At 41.4% G+C, this 20,638-nt stretch overlaps 1 protein-coding gene and 1 long non-coding RNA gene across 2 annotated transcripts in view; one reads left to right on the top strand and one right to left on the bottom strand.

The window, feature by feature from the left end:
• Positions 1-20,638, bottom strand: part of LOC102899752 — a 39,891-nt gene that overhangs the window by 12,602 nt on the left and 6,651 nt on the right. The gene's annotated exons all lie outside the window — the stretch shown is intronic.
• Positions 8,084-20,230, top strand: LOC123384294 (putative zinc finger protein 840). The gene is made up of 5 exons (XM_045053520.1): positions 8,084-8,595; positions 8,891-8,979; positions 11,073-11,199; positions 11,810-11,905; positions 18,375-20,230. Exons 1-5 carry the CDS (start codon positions 8,517-8,519, stop codon positions 19,619-19,621), a joined length of 1,638 nt encoding a protein of 545 aa, XP_044909455.1. The 5' UTR covers positions 8,084-8,516; the 3' UTR covers positions 19,622-20,230.

The raw sequence follows: 20,638 nt of genomic DNA, 5'->3' as shown, positions 1-20,638 counted from the left end.
TGTCTTTGTGGTGGGGCGCCTGGGTGACTTGGCTGGTCAAGTATCAGACTCTTGATTTTGGCTCAGGTCATGATCTCAAGGTTCATGGGTTTGAGCCTTGCGTGGGGCTCTGTGCTAACAGTGCCCAGCCTACTAGAGATTCTCTCCCTCCTCTCTCTCTGTCCTTCCTCTGCTCGTGTGCATGCTCTCTCAAAATAAACTTAAAAAAGAAAATTAAAAAAAATAAAAAATGTTTATAGTAAAGCAACAATCAAACCGGGAAAGAAAACAAACCTCAAATAATCAAGAAGTTTTTATCTACCTGGGGAGAGATGCTGTGACCTTAAATATCAATATAGAAACCACCAGGATTTCAAATCACATAGAACATAAGTTCAACCCAGAGTTCAGACATAGTAAAATACAATCTTCTCCTGAAGTTTTATAATAGCATTTTGAAAGAAGTCACTGCCCATTAGCTGATGTCTAAAAATTTAGGGGATTATTATTTCTGCTTTGGGTCATAATTAAACTCAAAGAATAGGGAATAGATCAAATGTAGATAAGGTGTAATCAGTTTTTAATGTGCACTGGAAGCCCAGAAGTAAGTTTAAAATATATATTTCTGAGACTCAGTCCTAGGAATCACAAGTGATATCTCGGTATTGAGCTTCCTGAGTTAAAAATTGCTCCTTCAAGGTGACCTTAATACGCTTCCATTTAGAATAGTCAAAGTATGAACTTGACTGCAGGATAGCATAACCTGAGTTATGATCACTCATGTTAAATGTAAGAAAATGTTCTTTCCTTAAATTACATTTTAAAAAATATAAACTGATATATAATCAAATGCCAATCTATAAAGTTTCAGGAAACATAAGAAATGACCCCCATCTACCACTCTGCGAGAACTGAATTAACATTTATTTCTAATCTTAAAATTATCAACTGAACATTTACTAAGATCTAACCATTATCAGATCACTCCCATGTTAGTTATGGTAGTCACACACCAATGCCCTCAGTTCATTTAGCTAGCTTCCAGTACTTTTTTTTTTAATGTTAATTTATTTTTGAGAGGGGGGAGGGGCAGAGAGAGAGGGTGACAGAGGATCCAAAGCGGGCTCTGCAATGACAGCAGAGAGCCCAACGCGAGGCTCGAATTCACAAACCGTGAGATCATGATCTGAGCTGGGGGTCAGACACTTAACCCATTGAACCACCCAGGCACCCTGGTTATATATACATTTCAATGCTAGCTTCCAGTACGTGGTACTTAAGCTACCTCCTAGGACATGTAGAACAGTAGAATGAGAAGCTTAGCACATCCTCTCTCCAAAAGCACTGATAAAACTGAACAGGACTCTGGTAGTGGATGAAGAGATACAACAAATTGAGAAGTATTTCTCCAAGGAAACTACTGAACTAGGGGTACGAACAATGAGATTCTTGGTGTTTTACCCCAGCTTTGTCAGGCCAGTAGCCTCACGGCAAGCTAGAAAACTAGACACTTTGCTTTAAGAGAAGACTGACTTAATTTGGAAACCTAGAAGCTAGGAAAAATCCCACGTTTGGGTAGTTTTGGAAACGGTAGTGAGCTTGGTGCAAATGAACGACAAAGGTCAAGGTTGTGGTTAGCCTGAGGTTGTGATCCTCACCGGGGCCAGCAACAAAGTGGCAAACTAGCCAGAACTTTTGATCAGAAATCCAAGAAATGAGATAGGTATAGTTAGCCCTGATGAGTTCCCCATATCCCTGGTGATCCGGAATTCTGAGAAAGGGTGGGCACAGGCTTAGGATAGGAGAGAGGACCTTAACTATCTACCCTTTCCTGACTAAATGGGAGGCCATGCTCAGGAGAGACACGAGAGCGTACCATGGAAAATAAAACCTGGAGCAGACTTGTAAACAGATTCAACTTTGAATTCAATACCCAACATTCACATAGGTTGGTTGGCAAAGGGTAGAAGCCTTATTGGCTCAAGATGTTGGAGCACAATCTTCAGCCAATCAGTGGCTACCTATGAACCTATGCTAAACAGGATTAAAATCAGGCTTATGAAGGAAATCAAGAATTTTTAGGGATGCCTGGGTGGCTTAGTCGGTTAAACATCTGACTCTTGATTTCGGTTCAGGTTATGATCTCACAGTCTGTGGGATCAAGCCCCACATTGGGCTTGCTGCTGTTAGCGCAGAGCATGCTTTGGATCCTCTGTCCCCCCTCTCTGCCCTCCTCCATGTATGCGCTCTCTCTCAAAAATAAATAAAACATTTAAAATATGGGGCAGAGACAACAGTAGTTGTATACCACAGGGGAGACAGACTCCAAAGGATTAGTTCAGACAAGTCACCAAAAAACTGCAACAATAATGCCCTCCTGTGGTAGAAATCAGAATCCAGAGTCACTACAATATTATCTAAAATGTCCTGTGTTTAAGAAAAAAAAAATTACAAGCCATGTAAAGAAACTGGAAACCGTGACCCACACAGAAAAAAGCAGCCAACAGAAATTTTGAAATTTTGAAATTTTGGGTGGGGGGGGAGGTTGGGGGGCAGATGCTGGACTTAGACTTCAAAAACCATTATTGTAAATATGTTCAAAGAACTAAAGGAAACCACTGCAGGTATGACAATGATTCAAATAAATATCACTAGGGAGACAGAATTTATGAAAACTGGAGATTCGGGGTTTAAAAGTACTGTAACTGAAATGAGTATTTCACTGGAGGGCTCAAAGGTAGATTTGAGCTGGCAGAAATATGAAGATATATTATACGAAATATGAATATGAATATGACTAAAATATGAATATAAAATATGAATATATATTTGAAGATATATTAATAGATATTACCTAATCCGAAGAACAGAAAGAACAAGAATAAAAATGAACAGAGCATCAAAGACCAGCGGAATGCCCTCAAGCCCAATATATGCATAGTAGAAGTCTCAGAAGAAGAGAGAGAGAGAAAGAAAAAATATTTGAATATTGACCAGAAAGATCTCAAATTTGGTGAAAAACAGTAATCTGCCTAGCGTAGAAGGTCAACAAACTCCACACAGGGAAAATAGAGAATTCCACAACTCCCTCCATCATGATCAAACTGTGACAAGCCAAAGACAAAGAGAAAATCTTGAAACTGGCAAGAGAAAACTGACCCATCATGTACAGGAAAACAATAGTATAATTCGCAGCTGGCTTTTCAAAAATGGTGGAGGGTAGAGGCAGGGAGAAGAAACTTTCACGGTGTTGAAGGCAAGAGACCAAACCTGTTCACCAAGACTCCTATCATTTCTGGGGGAGTATTCAGATATTCTGGATTATTTTTCTCCTCCAAATTTAATTTTTCTTTTATTCTGAGGCTTCTAGTTAGTAACAGTTCTTTATTTTATATTTGTCTTAATTTTAATATTCTTTTAAATCCAATCTGGATTTTTCTGAATTCTCCATAAACTTCCCATTTTACTGTTTTGTCTTTGCCTGTATTATTCTTCTATTTATACCATCTATTGTATTCATTCCCAATAGTTCTACTTTGTTTTTAAAATTACTTTCTCGGGGCGCCTGGGTGGCGCAGTCGGTTAAGCGTCAGACTTCAGCCAGGTCACGATCTTGCGGTCCGTGAGTTCGAGCCCCGCATCAGGCTCTGGGCTGATGGCTCGGAGCCTGGAGCCTGTTTCCGATTCTGTGTCTCCCTCTCTCTCTGCCCCTCCCCCGTTCATGCTCTGTCTCTCTCTGTCCCAAAAATAAATAAAAAACGTTGAAAAAAATTAAAAAAATAAAAAATAAAATAAAATTACTTTCTGATCCTGCTTCACATTAATGATAACTTAGCCATCATTTTGAGACCAGAGTAGCCCTACCCACAGTTCGGATGCAGGCAAGTAATAGGATGTTCTGCTTAATTACACTTTTTGTCAGTGGTGGAGAGTCTTATATTTACCCCTTCATATTTTTGTAATTTATTTTGTTTTATCTCATGAAGCAAAAACCAACCATTTTCTAGCAACTGAATAAATCCAAATAAAAAGATCAATGATAAAACTTCATATCTGATTGGCAAAAATATAAAACATTGGTAGAACCTGGGTTTGTAGAAATTGTGATAACAATGATATACACACACATTAGACTTTAAGTGCCAACTGACCAGAACTTCACTTTTGTGCTTTAAAGTATACAATGGAGATTCCTCTTTGAAAAAGTCTAATTCTAGAACTTTAAATATAAGATACTGGTGATCAAATCCATAAAGGCCTATCTACGATTTAGTGAACCACTCTTTGTATTAACAAACGGACACAATGTAAATTCTATGTAATAAATCAATGGGAAGTCTAGTGTGACACTCTAATTGTTAGGGTTGAAGTAGCATTAAAATCAATGTACTGTATTTATATTTAGTCACATATTAACTCATTAAAATCTGCGGCTAAAAGAAAAACTTGAGAGTAAAATCCAATTAACACTCTATTAAGTGTAAAATTTTTAATAGGTAATTCTTACAGAAAAAGACTTTCAGTTTAAAGAATAATGTCTGTGCCTCTTTATTGTTTAAAAAATATTGGTGTTGCTTTTTTTTTTTTAATTTGAGAGAGAGAGAACGAACACACAAGTGACGGAGAAGGGCAAAGGGGCTAAGAGAGAGTCTCAAGCAGGCTCCATGCTCGGTGCAGAGCCTTATGTGGGACTTGATCCCGTGACTCTGGAATCATGACCTGAGCCAAAATCAAGAGTTGGATGACCAACCAAGCCACCCAGGCACCCCTGGTGCTGCTTTTAAATGAGACCTTCAAATTGTATGGCTACACCCCTCATTCTTCACCCTCATATACTGCCCCTTCCTAACCTGCAGTCACGGTATCCTTGCAGCCTCCACACACACAATAACTCATTGTGACTTATATTGTGATGTGAGAGTCTAGTCTTATTTTCTTCTCTTATTGGCCCCCCCGTCAGCATGCCAACCAACTTTGGATTTTTCTCCACCCCTAATGCAGCCATGAGTGCCTTCAGACAGAGCTCACCCTTGAATGCACAACAAAGACTTTACACTGTAATGCAGAGGCAGGAGTGTGAGGGCTTTGGAAGAACATTCAGTCATGTCTGTCCCTTTACTCAACATAAGAAAATTCATACAGTAGAGAAACCAGACAAATACAACGCGCACGCTAAGAGGCCTTTGAAGGTATCTATCATTCATCATTTTCTACTCACCAAAATACCCATGTATTCGAGCAACTCTTTGAATGTAATGATTATAGAAATCTTTTTTATCAGAGCTTCAAAGTTTATACAGTATCAGAAAAAGCAGACAGGACCAAAACTACACAAGTGTGATGCTTGTAACAAACAAGGTCCTTACACTGTGTCCCCTCGTTATTGAACATCAGAGACTTCACATTGGACAAAAAACCCTCCAGTGTGATGAATGTATGAAGGACTTGAGCCAACAGGCAACCTTGAAGTGACATAAAATAATTCACACCCCAGAGCAACTCTTTGAATGTAACGGATATGGAGGTAACTTTGACAAAATTTCAAAGCTTACCGAACACTGGACAACTCTTATTGAACCAACAATATACAAATGTGATTAATGTGAAAAATGCTTTAAGGTTTACTCACAGTCTAATAGACCTCAGAGAACTCATACTGGAGAAAAACCCTTCAAGCATAATCTATGTGGAAAGATCTTTAGTCAAGGAGCCATGAAATGGCATTAAAAAAACATCACACTGGAGAGAAACTTTTTTTATTGTCAAGCTGTGTGGACATGATGTTTGCAGTAACTATGATCTTACCCAGCATGAAAGAACTCATACTGGAGAAAAGCCACATGGAGGTAGCCAGTGTGGTAAGACCTTCAGAACTACATCTAATCTCAGCTATCATAAAAGAACTCATTCAGAAGGGAAACCCTTTATTTGCATTCAGCATAAAAAAGCTTTTCAAAGAAGGTCATACCTTGTTCAACATCATAAAACACAAGGGAAACCATTTCTAAAAGGGCTGAAAAGATCTCTAGGTGCCGCATCTTTACTAAACACCACACAATTCATCCAGAGAGACCCGATCTATAGCTAAACAGCTTTCTGTACTGAATATTCAACCCTTGTTCCTCAGAATTCATACTTATTGGAAAATTTTAGAATATAAAACTCATGTATGAAACTTAAGAACAAACTCAGCAAGGAAAGAGCATTGTATGATTACAGATGCATTTTCTATCTTCCTTTGACCATGGCTCTTTGAAATATCCACCACAAAAATGAGAGGATTCAGCCTAGGATTTGGAATAAACCAAGGCATTGTCTTTATCATATTCCCTGTATTGAAACTAGGAAGCTATGAAGAGTAATGTAATCAGGAAAACTTTTTTCTTTAGGTTATTCAGTGAAGACAATGAATTAGATCATAAATACTTTTGGTACAGAGGCAATATGGTAAATGATCAAAAGATTTCATGTGGAACACTTTACACCCAATCCAAGTAGACATAAAGAAGTGATATGAACTCTGTTTCTGAGATAAAAACTATTGAAAAAAATTCCTATCTGCAGAAACCAACCAACCAACCAACAAAAAAAAAAAACCCCTTCAACTGATTTTTCTCTAGTTTTGAAACCAGAATGTAAAGAATGACTACTGATGGGTATTGACATTTGTAATATAAATTAAAATGTTGGGGCTGACAAACACTGATATCTGTGTCTTCTGGCCTCATGGAATTATCATTAGTCTTCGATCTATTTAGAGGAAAATGAGGATACTGACTTATTACAACAGAGGGCTGTTGGCTTGCATTCAGAAACTGGAGAACCTACTTAAAATATTTTTTTTTTAACATTTATTTACTTTTGAGAGAAAGAGAGAGAGAGAGCAAGCGAGTGAGCATGGGGAGGGGAGGGACAGAGAGAGAGGGAGACACAGAATCTGAAGCAGGTTCCAGGCTCTGAGCTGTCAGCCCGACGTGGGGCTCAAACTCACGAACTGCAAGATCATGACCTGAGTGGAAGTCAGACATTTAACTGACGGAGGCACCCAGGTGCCCCTGGAGAACCTACTTGGGAGTAGTGTTTTGCTTGAAAGTAACTACATTTGCTAATGACTTAATAAGCAATAAACCTTTCTAGTATCTGCTACCTAGTGGATTTCTGACCTTACAAACTTAGGACCTATCATACACTGCAGGGTGAATTCCTTCAACCATTAGTGATGAAGTTCCCCTGCCCAGCCTAAGGCAGAGGGTCTAGTTTAACAAGTCTCTTGAACCTGATCCCAATGCACCGACAATTTTTTGAATAGGACCCTCAATTTCTCTTTCTTGCCCAGAATGCTTCTCTCTCAGATATTACTAAGGCTTCTCTAAAGAAAAGTTTGTTTTGGATTTCCAGATGAGCCTTGCGAGCACATTCGCTAATATCTTTCTCCAAGTTAAAGTGGATACAGATGTTAAGTTCTTGTACCTATACAGGGCTCACTCCACTTGGACTGGATTCAAGGTAGAGGAGCTGAAAATCTAACAGCACTTGGCTGAGAAGTGAACTAAAATATGTTTGAGAAATGGCTGAGAAAATGGAGATGAGAGGAGAAACACAGTCATGAAAATAGTGACATTACAGGCCTGAGGTGGCTCATAAATTCCTAAGTTCATGAGACAATGCATCAAACCTCCTCTCCCACCTTATTTGGTTCTTAAAATCCAGGGCTAAAGCAAATTGAATGGCATCTATGGCATATATTTGGCCCAAATAACTCCTACCAGTCCACAACTCCAGTACTGAAATCCAAATGATAAGAAAGAAAAAGAAACTGAATAGAAAACCAAAGGGACTTGCTCTGAAAAGCTGCAGTCTCAGGTTGCTTGCTCTTCCTTAACTCTTGACCCCCTCTCATCAGCTGATGCCCCTGCCTCCTTATTATAAGGGCCCTTTTGATTACATCAGGCCCACCTGGACATTCTAGGATACTCTCCCCATCTCAGGAACCTTAACTTAATCCCACCTGTGAAGTCCCTTTTGCTATGTAAGGTAACATAGTCACAGGTTTTGGGAATTAGGATGTGGTCCTCTTGGGGTGCTGGTGGTGGGGTCATTATTCTGCCTACCATACCCTCCCATCATTCACAACCCCTGCTGGGGCAAACAGCACCTACCGCATGGCCCCCAAGTCACCGATGGGCCAAGGGAAAGAGGAGGTGCCTTTTTACACCATCACCCCACTGAAGGCACCTCACTGCTTCTTCTCCATGCAGCTGCTTCACATAGAGGGCATCAGGTGAGATCCCCCCATCTCAAAGCCTTAAGTGGGAAGTGTGTCACAGCCCTTCTGTGGTGTGTGTTGTATGACATCACGATTGGGGTACACAGTAGGCATGAACAAAGAGCACTTGGGAATTTTCAGCCTCGACCTTGACCAGACACTCCTGTGTTCCCTGCTCCTTCTTATTCATACTATAGTTGGGGCCATTAGGACTGAGAGCCCTGCGGGCAGTTACTGGCCTTGATTGGCAAATGAGAAGTTTCTGGGTGCGATGACCCGGGCTCTACATAAGCAGGCTCAGGTGCGTGCCGGGCTTGCTGACCGTGTTGGAGCTGACCTCTCCGAGGGGGGTGAGTTCATGCTCTGTTCCACTGGGATGTAGAGGGAGCTTTGTTCAGGGTAGATCTGGAAAGCAGAGCTACACATTTTGGAACATGGGGGGAGGCCCCATGTGCCCCCAAATCGCAGCTGCTGCAGCATCACGTGTGGGCTCCTTGTTGGGCCCTTGTAGGGGAGCCTGCAGGTCAAGGTTGGGAGGCTGTTGTGTATTCCTGGTTTCCTCTGTGTGGTTGAGTTGGTAGTGATTTGGGGTGGGGATGGAGGTTGGGGTGCCTGGCTTCACATGCTTCTGCCCTCGATTTGAAGGTGTGGCTTCCCAGGAGTCTGCTTTCTCCCAAGAGGAGGAGGAGGAGGAAAGAAAAATGGCTCTTTCATTTCTCAAGGTGATATCACAGGTGAATCGCTTTCTTCTGATCTCCTTCCTAAAATACGAATTTACAGGGCCTGAAAACATTTTGCTGCTTGGGCTGTAAGGGAGAATCTGTTCCAGGCCTCGACCCTACCTTCTGCTGGTTTTGTGGCAATCTTGGGCGCTCCCTGGCTTGTAGACTCCTCTCCCGAATCTCCGTTTTTCTCTTTACATCACATTCTCCCCACGTCTCATCATGCAGTGTCCCTCTGTGCATGTCTGTCTCTGGGTCCAAATCTCCCCTTTATAAGTCCCGTTGGAGTAAGGCCCACCCTAATCTCATTTTAACTTGATTACTTCTGTGAAAGCCCTATTTTCAAGTCAGGTCACATGCTGAGGTACCAGGGATTAGGACTTTAATGTAACTTTTTGGGGGGACCTGTTAGGAATCTGTAATAGGCAGACACAAAAACTTATCAAAACTTATTTCTTCTGGGAGAGAAGTTTCTTTTTGTCTTGTGGTTACTGGTCATTCAGCTTTTCAAATTCAAATTGATAAATTTGTATCTGCCTTCATTTTCGAAGGACCTCTTTACTGGGTATATAAATCTAGGGGGTGTCTGGGTGGCTCAGTTGGTGAAGTGTCTGACTCTTGGTTTTGGCTCAAGTTATGATCTCATGGTTCCATGAGTTCGTGCCCCATGTCGAGCTCGGGGCTGACAGCGCAGAGCCGGCTTGGGGTTCTTTGTCTCCCTCTCTCTCTGTCCCTCCCTCACTTGAGTTCTTTCTCTCACTCTCCAAATAAACAAATAAACTTAAAAAAAAAAAAAAACTCTAGGTGTATGGCCTCCACTAAATGCTCAGTCACGCTGTTCTCCCTGAGCACTGGGATAGTCTGGAATCCTACCTTCTAACCCAAGAAAGTAGGATTAGTGACCTCCAAGAGTTCTGTCGGACTCTGTATCCCAAGAGCTGTTCTCACAAGTCTGGTCCTGTACAGGCACATTTTCAATGTCCACCAAGGGCCTGAGGGAAATTCTTATATAGGTGTTTAGGGCTCCCCCTCCAGCATCCTGCCCTCCACACCCCAGCTGTGTTGGAAGGAAGCTCCAAACTCTGATATCCTCTCCCACCATCCAGCAAGATCCCAGCTTGGGTTCTATGTTCCTGCACTGTGACCCTAGCAGTGCCATCCAAGAGAATGCCAGGATCATGCGCTTTTCTTCTGTCAAAAAGTCACAGCCTTGGATATGTCACTTTCTAGAGTGTAAGAATAGTGAGTTGCTTATCTAGCTTTTTAGTTTTTTCACGGCAAAGGGGCAACTCCCAGCAGCTACTCCATCATGGCAGAACCAAAGGGGTCTGTTCAAAGGACAAATTTACTTCATTTCTGCAGGTGCCCCACGATATCTCAGCTCCTGTAATTGTCAATCTTTATCAATCGACACTGCATGGCATTTAACAAGTGATTGTATTCATCAGGATTCTCCAACAGGAGATATACAGGACTTCTTATAAGGACTCATGTGATTATAAAGTCTGAGAAGTCCCTAGATCTGTAGTTGGCGAGCTGGAGACCCGGGAGGGCTGATGGTGTAGTTCCAGCCCAGCAAGAGAGCCTGGGAATCGGGGAAGTCGACGGTGTAAGTGCCAGTCAGGAATCTGGCAGGCTTGAGACTTCGGCACACACACCAAAGATCTTTCTTTAGCTGTTCCTGTTTCATGAGGATGGGTGATTTTTGCCTCCCCAAACTCTACAAGGGCAACGTATATTTCTTACAGTTTCCGCTTTCCATTACCGCTTTCGGCCACACATTCTTACCTATCCTTTTTTCTTTCTTAATGTTTATTTTGAGAGAGAGAGAGGGAGGATGGGTGGGGGAGGGTCAGAGAGAGGGAGTAGAGAGAATCCCAAGCAGGCTTCGTGCTGTCGGCACAGAGCCCGATGCGGGGCTCCATCTCACAAACCCTGGGATCATGACCTGAGCCGAAATCAAGCGTTGGATGCCTCACCGACTGAGCCACCCAGGTGTCCCCTTATCTATCCTTATATGCTGTCACCCTCTTATGCCCAACGTGAAAACTACCAAGAGGCACACGGAAGCTTGCATACATATAAAGCATAAACTGTTATTTCAGGAGTCTGTGAAATTTAGAGACGTGGCTGTGATCTTTTCTCCGGACCAGTGGGCTTATCTGAGCCCTGAAGAGAGACAGTTGTATAAGGATGTGATGCTGGATAACTGTGATTACCTTGTGTCTTTGGGTAAGGAGATCTTTCCCTGCTGGTTTAAAACTGCCTGTGGTGGAATCTTTCCTTCTGTGTGAATATCTCAAAACCCCTGAGAACGCTTCACTGAATTTCAACTTGACCTCCTTCAGCAAAGGACTGGGGCCCTGTGATGCTAGGAAAGGACATTTTCATCTTGTGATGCCCCAAGCTTCACCTTCTCCACCATCTTCCAAACCATCACACTTGCCTTAAGAACCATGCTTCTCGGGCTACTGCGTGCCTCAGAAACAGCTGGGGAACGGTTATAAATGTAGATGGTCCTTTTTTTTTTTTTAATGTTTATTTTTGAGAGAGGCGGGGCAGGACAGGAGATCTGAAGCAGGCCCTGTGCCGACAGCAGACACCCCAAAGCAGGACTCAAATTCTTGACCCTCAAGATCATGAGTTGAGCTGAAGTTGGACGCATAACTGACTGAGCCACTCAGGTGCCCCTGAGTGGTACTTTTTTAAAAAAGAAAAACAATAATACTTTGGAGGTTGCTGGGAGATTTTTAGGGTGGTAAGGAGATACATTATTACTGAAAAGTGTGGGTCTAAATTCTGTAATGACCACAGCACGATCAAGGTCATTGGTTTCTCTTAGGACACTGGACTTACAAGGCGGAAGTCATATCCTCTTTGAAGCAAGGCAAAGACCTCTTGATGGTAGAGAGAGAAGTGACCGGTGCTCCGTGCCCAGGTAACTGACAAGCACCAAGCAGGTGGAAACTGTTCTAGCTTATATCCCGACTAGTTAGTCAGAGTAACCTGGACCCTTGAAGTGACAGAAGAGCTCCCCACAGGCTTCCAAAGAACTCTTATTTTTCCCCTGCATGTTTCTTACTCTCCCTGGACTCCTTTTATTATACCCCTAGTCTCAGGACATTAAATGGCATGCTGGTAAAATCCTGAGGCTAAAATTACCATGTGAAGAGCTAGAAGTATGAATAGCTGAACTGGTCAAATAACTGATCAGTAATTAGAATGAATGAATGCCTTAGCTCAGAAAAGTGTCCTGAAAAGCCTTTTTTTTCCCCCCCAAGAAAGCGTTCTGGAGAGGGATTTTTTTTTATCTCTAGATTAAGCTAATAGGTTAATCAGATGAACCATCCCCAGAAAAACAATCCAATTTGCCATCTAATGGAGAGCAAGGACACCCCCATCACCAACAGAAAGTAGAAGCTGCCGGAATGCAAGTTCACTGGGGATTTAAGAGAAATGTGTTTAAGTTTCAGGGCACAATACAGAAGGCAGACTCCTGAAAGTCCGGGGATAGAAAGTTAAAAGCTGGAACAGATGATGATCTGGCTTGGGACATTATTAGATCCAAAGAGTGGAATAAAATCCCAAAATGCATATAAGCTGTAATAGGCATTTTGGGAAGAGGGCGTGGAACCCAGGAAGAAATTCAAAGCTTTTGTAAGGTTGTTCACAAGAATTCCAAGTAACACTGGGCCTTCTTAATCTTTTTTTTTTTTTTTAATTTTTTTAACGTTTATTTATTTTTGAGAGAAAGAGACACAGTGTGAGGGGGAGAGGGACAGAGAGAGAGGGAAACACAGAATTGGAAGCAGGCTCCAGGCCCCGAGCTGTCAGCACAGAGCCCGATGCGGGGCTTGAACTCACGAACCATGAGATCATGACCCGAGCTGAAGTCGGAGCCTCAACCGACTGAGCCACCCAGGTGCCCCCTTCTTATTCTTTAAAAACTTCCTGACCTGGCCCAAACGCCTTTCTCACGCCAAGCTCGTTCATCTAGTCAGAGGGGTCCTCTCTGGACTTTCTCATTATTCCATTAGTGTCTTGCCTTTCTTCCTTACCTTCTCATTCTTTGTGCACTGCTGCATACTTTTCTACCAAGTTGTAGTCACTTTTAGATTTCCTACAGTATTTTTTCCTCCTCTCTTCAGACTTGTGGTTTTAGAAAACAAACCTGTTTGCTTTCACCACTTACACACACACCAATTTGAGTATTACAGTTTAGACAGTATGGCTGGCAGTGAGGTGGTGGGCAGACTGGCAATCACGTAAGAAGAATTCAGTCAGATTCTTCAGTTGATAGCTAATGATCACTGTCGCTCTATTCGAGAATCCCCCATGATTTTATAATCCCTTCCTCTGTAGTCCAGTCTGGTTCTCTCTACCCACAGCCAGTCCGATGTATTTCCTATGTTACCTATGCACATATCAGATATAAAATACTGTTTCATATATGAGTGCATTTTAATTTGCATGACGTGTTGTGAAGTGTCCTCTCTTATCTTTCCATTTCTATTTCTGAGATCTTTACATGTCATATGTGTGTGCACGTAGTGTGTGTACCTCTATATACCTACATATATGCCTTATTTTGTAGTGCAATATACTGTTTAAAAAATTTTTTTAATGTTTATTTACTTTTGAGAGACACAGCATGAGCGGGAGGAGGGACAGAGACAGGGAGACAGAGAATCCCAAACAGGCTCCAGGCTCTGAGCTGTCGGCACAGAGTCCGATGCGGGGCTTGAACTAACGAGCCATGAGATCGTGACCTGAGCCGAAGTCACTTAACCAACTGAGCCACCCAGGTGCCCCTGGTGTTATTACCTTATGGGTATCAAGTCACCCAGGTACCCCTTCCCTTACTCCCCTTCCTACGGCTGTAGAATCTGTAGTTAGGTCACCATTTCATTCATGATGTTGGTAGTTTGTGTCTTCCTTTTTTCCCTGATAGGTCTGGCTAGGTTTACCACTTTTCTGGATCATCTTTTTGTCCTACTGTTTTTGTCTGTATTGGTTTCTTATTTTCTAGGTCACTGATTTCTTCTTTTTTATTTCCTTTTTTTTCTGCTTACTTTGGTTTAATTTGCTCCTATAAAAAAATTTTTTTAAGTGGAAGCTGAAGTCCTTGATTTGAGACCTTTCTTCTTCCTAATATAGACACTTAGTGCTAAGAATTTTACACAAATACTGCTTTAGTAGCATCTCACAAATTCTTACATATTGTGTCTTCATTTTCCTTCAGTTAAAATACTTGTTCTCTTTTCATTTCTTGTTTACATAATTAGAAGTATATTAGTTTGAAAATATTGAGGGATTTTGCAGGGATTTTTCTGCTAAATTTTAAATTCTGTTAGAGCGAGAGAGCCTACTTTGCATTATTTGAATCCTCTTGAGTTAAGACTTGTTTTATGGCCAGAATGTGGTCCAATTTGGGAAATGTTTCCTTGTGCACTTGAGAAGTGTATTCTGTGGTTGATGTTCCATAAACAGCAATCAGATCTAGTTGCTTGATAGTGCTGTTCAAACCTATCATATATTTGCTGATATTCTGCTTACTTCTTTAATCAATTATTGAGAAAAGGGTATTGAGATCTCTATAATTGTGTTTGTCTATTTCTGTGTCATGTATTTTGAAGCTCTGTGGTGCATGAACTTCAAGGTTGCTATGCTACTGATCACTTTATTATTACGGAATATTTTCATTCCTGGAAATATTTATTGCTCAGAGATTTGTTTTGTCTACTATTAGTATAACTAGCCACTCAAGCTTTCTTTTGACTGGTAACATGGTGGACATATTTTCCATCCTTTTCCTTTTAACCTAATTGTGTCTTTAAATACTTAGTGAGTTTCTTTACAGAATACATAATTTGGCTTTGTTTATTCAATCTTGATAATCTCTACCTTCTTAATTGGAATATTTATACCAGTAGTTCTCAGTGTGTGTGTGTGTGTGTGTGTGTGTGTGTGTAGGGGATTTTGTCCCCTTAGGATATCTGCCAGTGTCTGGTGACCTTTTTGGTGGTCACAGCTGGGGATGGGAGTGTGCTACTGGCATTTAGGGGGCAGAGGCCAGAAATGCTATTAAATATCCTATGTGCACAAGGCAGTCTGTACAACAAAGAATTATCTGGTACAAATTGTCAATAATGCCCCGACTGAGAAACCTAGTTTATTACCATTTACATTTAATATGATTATTGATATGGTTGGGTTTGAACACATCTTGTTATTGATTTGTCACATCTGTTCTTTATTCCCCTTTGTCTCCTTTATGGCCCTCTTTTGAGTTGACTATCTTTTTAGAATTCTACTTTATCTTCTTTGTTGGCTTATTAGCTATAACTCTTTATGCGTGATTGCATTAAGGTTTGGGTTTGTAGTATCCATCTTTAATTAGTTTAAAATTTTTTTTCAACGTTTTTTATTTATTTTTGGGACAGAGCGAGACAGAGCATGAACGGGGGAGGGGCAGAGAGAGAGGGAGACACAGAATCAGAAACAGGCTCCAGGTTCTGAGCCAGCAGCCCAGAGCCTGACGCGGGGCTCGAACTCACGGAGCGCGAGATCGTGACCTGGCTGAAGTCGGACGCTTAACCGACTGCGCCACCCAGGCGCCCCTGTAGTATCCATCTTTCATACACCAGTTCTTCCATTTCTCTCCACCTGGCCTTTATGCTGTTGCCACACATTTACTTTTCCACCTGTTACAAGCCCCACAACACACTGTTGTTGTTTGTGTTGAATCAGCCAATACTTTTTTTTTTTATGTTTGTTTATTTTAGAGAGAGAGAAAGAGAGAGAGCAAGCAGGGGAGGGGCAGAGAGAGAGACACACACACACAGAATTCAAAGCAGGCCCCAGGCTCCAAGCTGTCGGCACAGACCCAACCCAGGGCTTGAACTCAGAAACCAGGAGATCATGCCCTGAGCCGAAGTCGGATGCTTAACTGACTGAGACACCCAGTGCCCCAATACTCTTTTAAAGAGCCTTAGGTAATTTTTAAAACCTTACATATTTACCATGTAGTTACAATTTTTGATATTCTTTGTTCCTTTGTATAGAGCCAAATTTCCACCTGGTAGCCTTTTTCTTTTGCCTTAAAATTTTTAAAAATTTAAGTCTTTTACATTTGCTTGTAGTATAGTTCTGCTGGAAATCTTTCAACTTCTGTATTTCTGAATTTTTTTTTTGCCCTTTTTTTTTCTTCTGTTTAATTTTGAGAGGAAGAGACAGAGAGCGAGAAAGGTAGGGGCAGAGAGAGAGAGAGAGAGACAGAATCCAAAGCAGGTTTCAGGCTCTGACCTGTCAGCACAGAGCCCATTGTGGGGCTCCAACCCATGGACCGCAAGATCATGATCTGAGCCAAAGTCAGATGCTTAACCAACTCAGCCACCCAGACACCCTGGCCTTCATTTTTGAAAGTTTTTTGCTGGGCGCAAGAATTCTGCTTGGTAGGGTGTTTTTTGTTTGTTTTCAGGATACTAAAATTTTTGCTCTACTCCCTTTTTTTTGTTATTGTTTCGCCTGTAGTGTTTCCAGTGGGAAATCTGATGTCCTTCATCATCCTGATCTTTGTTCAATGTGCAGAATGTCTTTTTTATTCTTTTTTCAAAAAAGTTTTCTCTATATTGCTGATCTTGAACAATCTGATCATCATGTGCCTTGGTGTCTCTCCACGTTTCTCAAGTTTGGATTTGTGGGGCTCCTTGAATGTGTGGGTTTATAGTTTTCATTGTGCTGGGAAAGTTTTTGGTCTATTCCCTCAAATATTTTTTTTTCTGGTCCTTCCTTCTTTCTCCTCTCTTCCAGCTGCCCATGTACTCAGCCATGTGAAGTTGGTAAATTCTCTCACCTTTTTTTTTTCTTTTCTTTCCTCTCGAGGACTTCTATTAATGGATGGTGATCCTTCTCTTTTAGTCCTTCTATTCCAGCTTCCGAGTTCTTCAGCCCTTTTCCTCAAGTTCTCCAACCAGGATCTCCATGTTCCTGCTTTGTCTTTGCATAATTTTGCTATAAATGTGAACTATTAAGTTTATTTAAACCTTATACCTTCAAACAAGTTATTTCTACTTTGTTCTTTTTAATTCTCACCTGATCCTGTCTTACGTTATAATGACCTTTTATCTTTTAGAAAATATTACTCCTGTCTGTTTCAAACTATTCCTCGGTACCCATCCATTTTCACTTCAGTACCTCTCAAGATCTAGAATGAGGAAGATCACAGAAACCCATGCTAGCTCACCGTCTTGGCACTGTAAAACTTTTTATATTTATTAATCTATATAAAACTTTCTGTGTTCTGCAGAAATGCTCAAAATGATTTTTTTCCCTAGCAATTAACCAATTTTAATTTAGGTTTCTTTATCACAAAAGCTAGAACTTCTAGCCCCACACTCTGACAAAAAAGTTAAGTTTAACAGTGGGTCATCAAGATACTAGAAAATGATGTGCTTGTGCATCATAAAGCTTGAGTGTAGGGTGTGTATCAGAATCTGGGACTCCCTTTCATTTTGAAGAATCTATGCCTAGAATTCATTTCAAAAAAATTTTACAAGGATGGATATATAAGATGTGCTTGGTGTTCTTTGAAGTAACAAAAATACAACTCAACCACCCAAGTAGAGCACTGGCCCAATCAATATTGACTCTGTCCTACAGTCAAATATATAAAATCTACATCATACACCAGTAAAATTAAGAAGCCAGGTTTATATCTACTCATATAAATACCCCCAATTTTGGGGCGCCTGGGTGGTGCAGTCGGTTAAGCGTCCAACTTCAGCCAGGTCACGATCTCGCCGTCCGTGAGTTCGAGCCCCGCGTCAGGCTCTGGGCTGATGGCTCGGAGCCTGGAGCCTGTTTCCGATTCTGTGTCTCCCTCTCTCTCTTCTCCTCCCCCGTTCATGCTCTGTCTCTCTCTGTCCCAAAAAAATAAAAACGTTGAAAAAAAATTTTTTTTTTAAATACCCCCAATTTTATCGTTTAATGGAAAATATTTAAAGTATAATCACTTTTACAAATTGCTGTATCTATATGGCAGAGCTATTTTAAAGGATCTTAATGAAAATCAACTTTTACTCCCCGCTAGAATTTCATGTGATTCTTTTTAGATTCTTTAAGCTTTGGTGATTTGGTATTTAAAATTTTAACTACTCGCCTTTTTTTTTTTTTTTTTTTAACATGGTCACCAATGTAAGTATTTCAAGTTTGCAGAAATCTTTCACGGGCCACCTGTTGGTCGTTTAAATTATTCTTCTACTTGGAGAATGGGTCTCTCCTTCCTCCTATCTCTCTGAAGTCCCCAGTCACTGAGCCGTTCCCTCCCTGTACCCCACTTACTAATGATCTTGATGTTTGTGGCAGTGCCTGAATTTAATTCGGCTTCCCTATTGTTCTCCCGACAGCATGTCAGCCAGCACTGGCCAGTTATCATGCCCTTAGTGAATCTGTGACTGGCATCAGACCGAGCTGTCACCATGCGAAATATCAAAAGTTCTGTACTTTTGTCCAGCCTTATGACTGTGAGGGCTGCGGCATGGCGTTCAGCCACCTCTCCCATCTTACTGGACATCGGAGAATTCACACAGTGCAGAAAGCCCACAAACCGGGCCAAAACGCAAGGGCCTTCAGACATCCCTCATCCTTTACAACGCTTCAAAGACTCTCTATTCTGGATAAGCACTTGGAGTGTAGCCAGTGCGGAAAAACCTTTAACGGGACTTCCAAGTTTATTCAGCACCAGGATGCGCACAGCAGTCTGAAGCCCTACAAGTGTGGTGTGTGTCAAAAGGCCTTCAGGTTTCTCTCCTCCTTTAACGTTCACCACAGGCTTCACGTCGGCAAGAGACCAAACCTGATCCTCCACCAAAAACCTCATTCTCGAAAGAAACTCTTTGCCTGCAAGTCTTGTGGAAGGGCCTTTGACAGTTTCGCAGAGAAAATGCAGCACCAAAAAATTCACGTGAGAAAGCAATGCTACACGTGTAACTATTGCAAAAAGGACTTCAGCCCATACTCACAGTTTGTCCTCCATCAGAGAGTTCATACCGGAGAGAGACCCTACAAATGTAATGACTGTGACAAGTCCTACAAGAGCAGCTCCAATCTTAAAAAACATCAGAAAATTCACACTGGAGAGAAGTCCTTTTCATGCGACAGCTGTGAAAAGGCCTTTACCCAGCTCATCGATCTGCAGCGTCATCAACACGTTCACACTGGAGAGAAACAGTACATCTGTAGCAGTTGTAAAAAGACCTTTGTCCGTTTCTCAGACCTAACTCAACATCAAAGAAGTCATACTGGAGAGAGGCCATACAAGTGTAATGTTTGTGACAAAACCTTTAAGTATCAGTCAAGCGTCATGAAACATCAGAAAACTCATTCTGAAGAGCGGCCCTTTACGTGTCCTGAATGCCAAAAGGCCTTTCGCTTCTGCTCAGATTTTAACCGGCATAAAAACATTCATACCAAAGAAAAACTCTATAAATGTGGTGAATGTCAAAAGGTCTTTAACAATAACTCAAATCTTAACAAACACATGAAAATCCATACTGGAGAGAAACCTTTTGTATGTAACCAATGTGGAAAAGCTTTTAGCCTAAACTCCAAACTTACTCGACATCAGAAAACTCATGATAAAAAGAAACCCTGAACAGCTGTAAGAGGCAGAGAGGCCTTTCGAAAGCACTTCCGCTTGGGTTCAATTCCCAATTCTAACAAAAGAGGTCAATGTGGAAAAAGGTTTTTGCTCAAAGCCTTTTGTGTAAAACATCAGAGAAACAGAAATATGTGTATGTTGAAGAGACGGAGATGGGATTATATATATTGCATTGACTGGATTTTTTTTTTTTTTTGAGCAAAAATGGCTGCACATGTTCACCAGAAACAGGAAATTGTAGAAGGCTGCTCCTATCATGAAAAGTAGGCTAGGAGGTGGCTAGAAGGGTGGAGCGAAAAGAACGCTGGTTTTGTTGCTTGTTCATAATCTATTTTCGCTGGATGAATAAAAAGCCTATTTTTAACGGAGCCAGCTCTCTAAAGATGTAAACTTTTGTAGGGAGATGATCCAACCTGAATCTAAGCATAAATAAGGGGGCAGGGGAGGGGAAAGCCTTCCCTTTGGAATTAGAACTATCAAAAAAGAAGAAACTTTGCCAATGGACCATGAAAGAGGAAAAACTGATCGCGATTTAAATTTGTTTTTTTAGTGTTGATTCATTTTTGGGAGACTGAGAGATCATGAGCAGGGGAGGGGCAGAGAGAGAGGGAGACCCAGAATTCGAAGTAGGCTCCAGGCTCTGAGTTGTCAGCACAGAGCCCAAAACGGGGCTTGAACTCACGGACTGTGAGATCATGATCTGAGCTGAAGTCGGATGCTTAACAGACTGAGCCACCCGGGCACCCAAGCTGATCATGATTTGAAGGCTAAAAAGCTAAGAGTGGACATAAGAAATCTAAAGGTTGTTGGTTGGGGGCGTAATGGCTTCTCCCTCTAGTCAAAGCAGATATAACTCTGGAACATCCAGCCTCCCTGAGTAGTTACACACTGCTTCGATGTATCTAGAGAACCGAAAGAGATGGACGAATGGCAACAATTCTAGTTAGATTCAGGACACAGAGTATCTATTACTTGCCGTGTAATTTGAAGTAAGTTGATTTCCTGTATGCT

This window comes from Felis catus, chromosome A3 (assembly GCF_018350175.1).
Source record: "Felis catus isolate Fca126 chromosome A3, F.catus_Fca126_mat1.0, whole genome shotgun sequence".
Classification (NCBI taxonomy): Eukaryota; Metazoa; Chordata; class Mammalia; order Carnivora; family Felidae; genus Felis; species Felis catus.
The sequence above is the reverse complement of the archived record's forward strand: the minus strand, read 5'-3'. Positions and strand labels throughout refer to the sequence as shown.

Excerpts from the sequence above, each read along its gene's own strand:
- LOC123384294 (XM_045053520.1), top strand. The coding sequence starts at position 8,517 with ATGACCCGGGCTCTACATAAGCAGGCTCAGGTGCGTGCCGGGCTTGCT. Across the intron at positions 8,596-8,890 it reads AGCTGACCTCTCCGAGGGGG|GTGTGGCTTCCCAGGAGTCT; the intron begins GTGAGTTCATGC and ends CTCGATTTGAAG. Across the intron at positions 11,200-11,809 it reads TGATTACCTTGTGTCTTTGG|GACACTGGACTTACAAGGCG; the intron begins GTAAGGAGATCT and ends GGTTTCTCTTAG.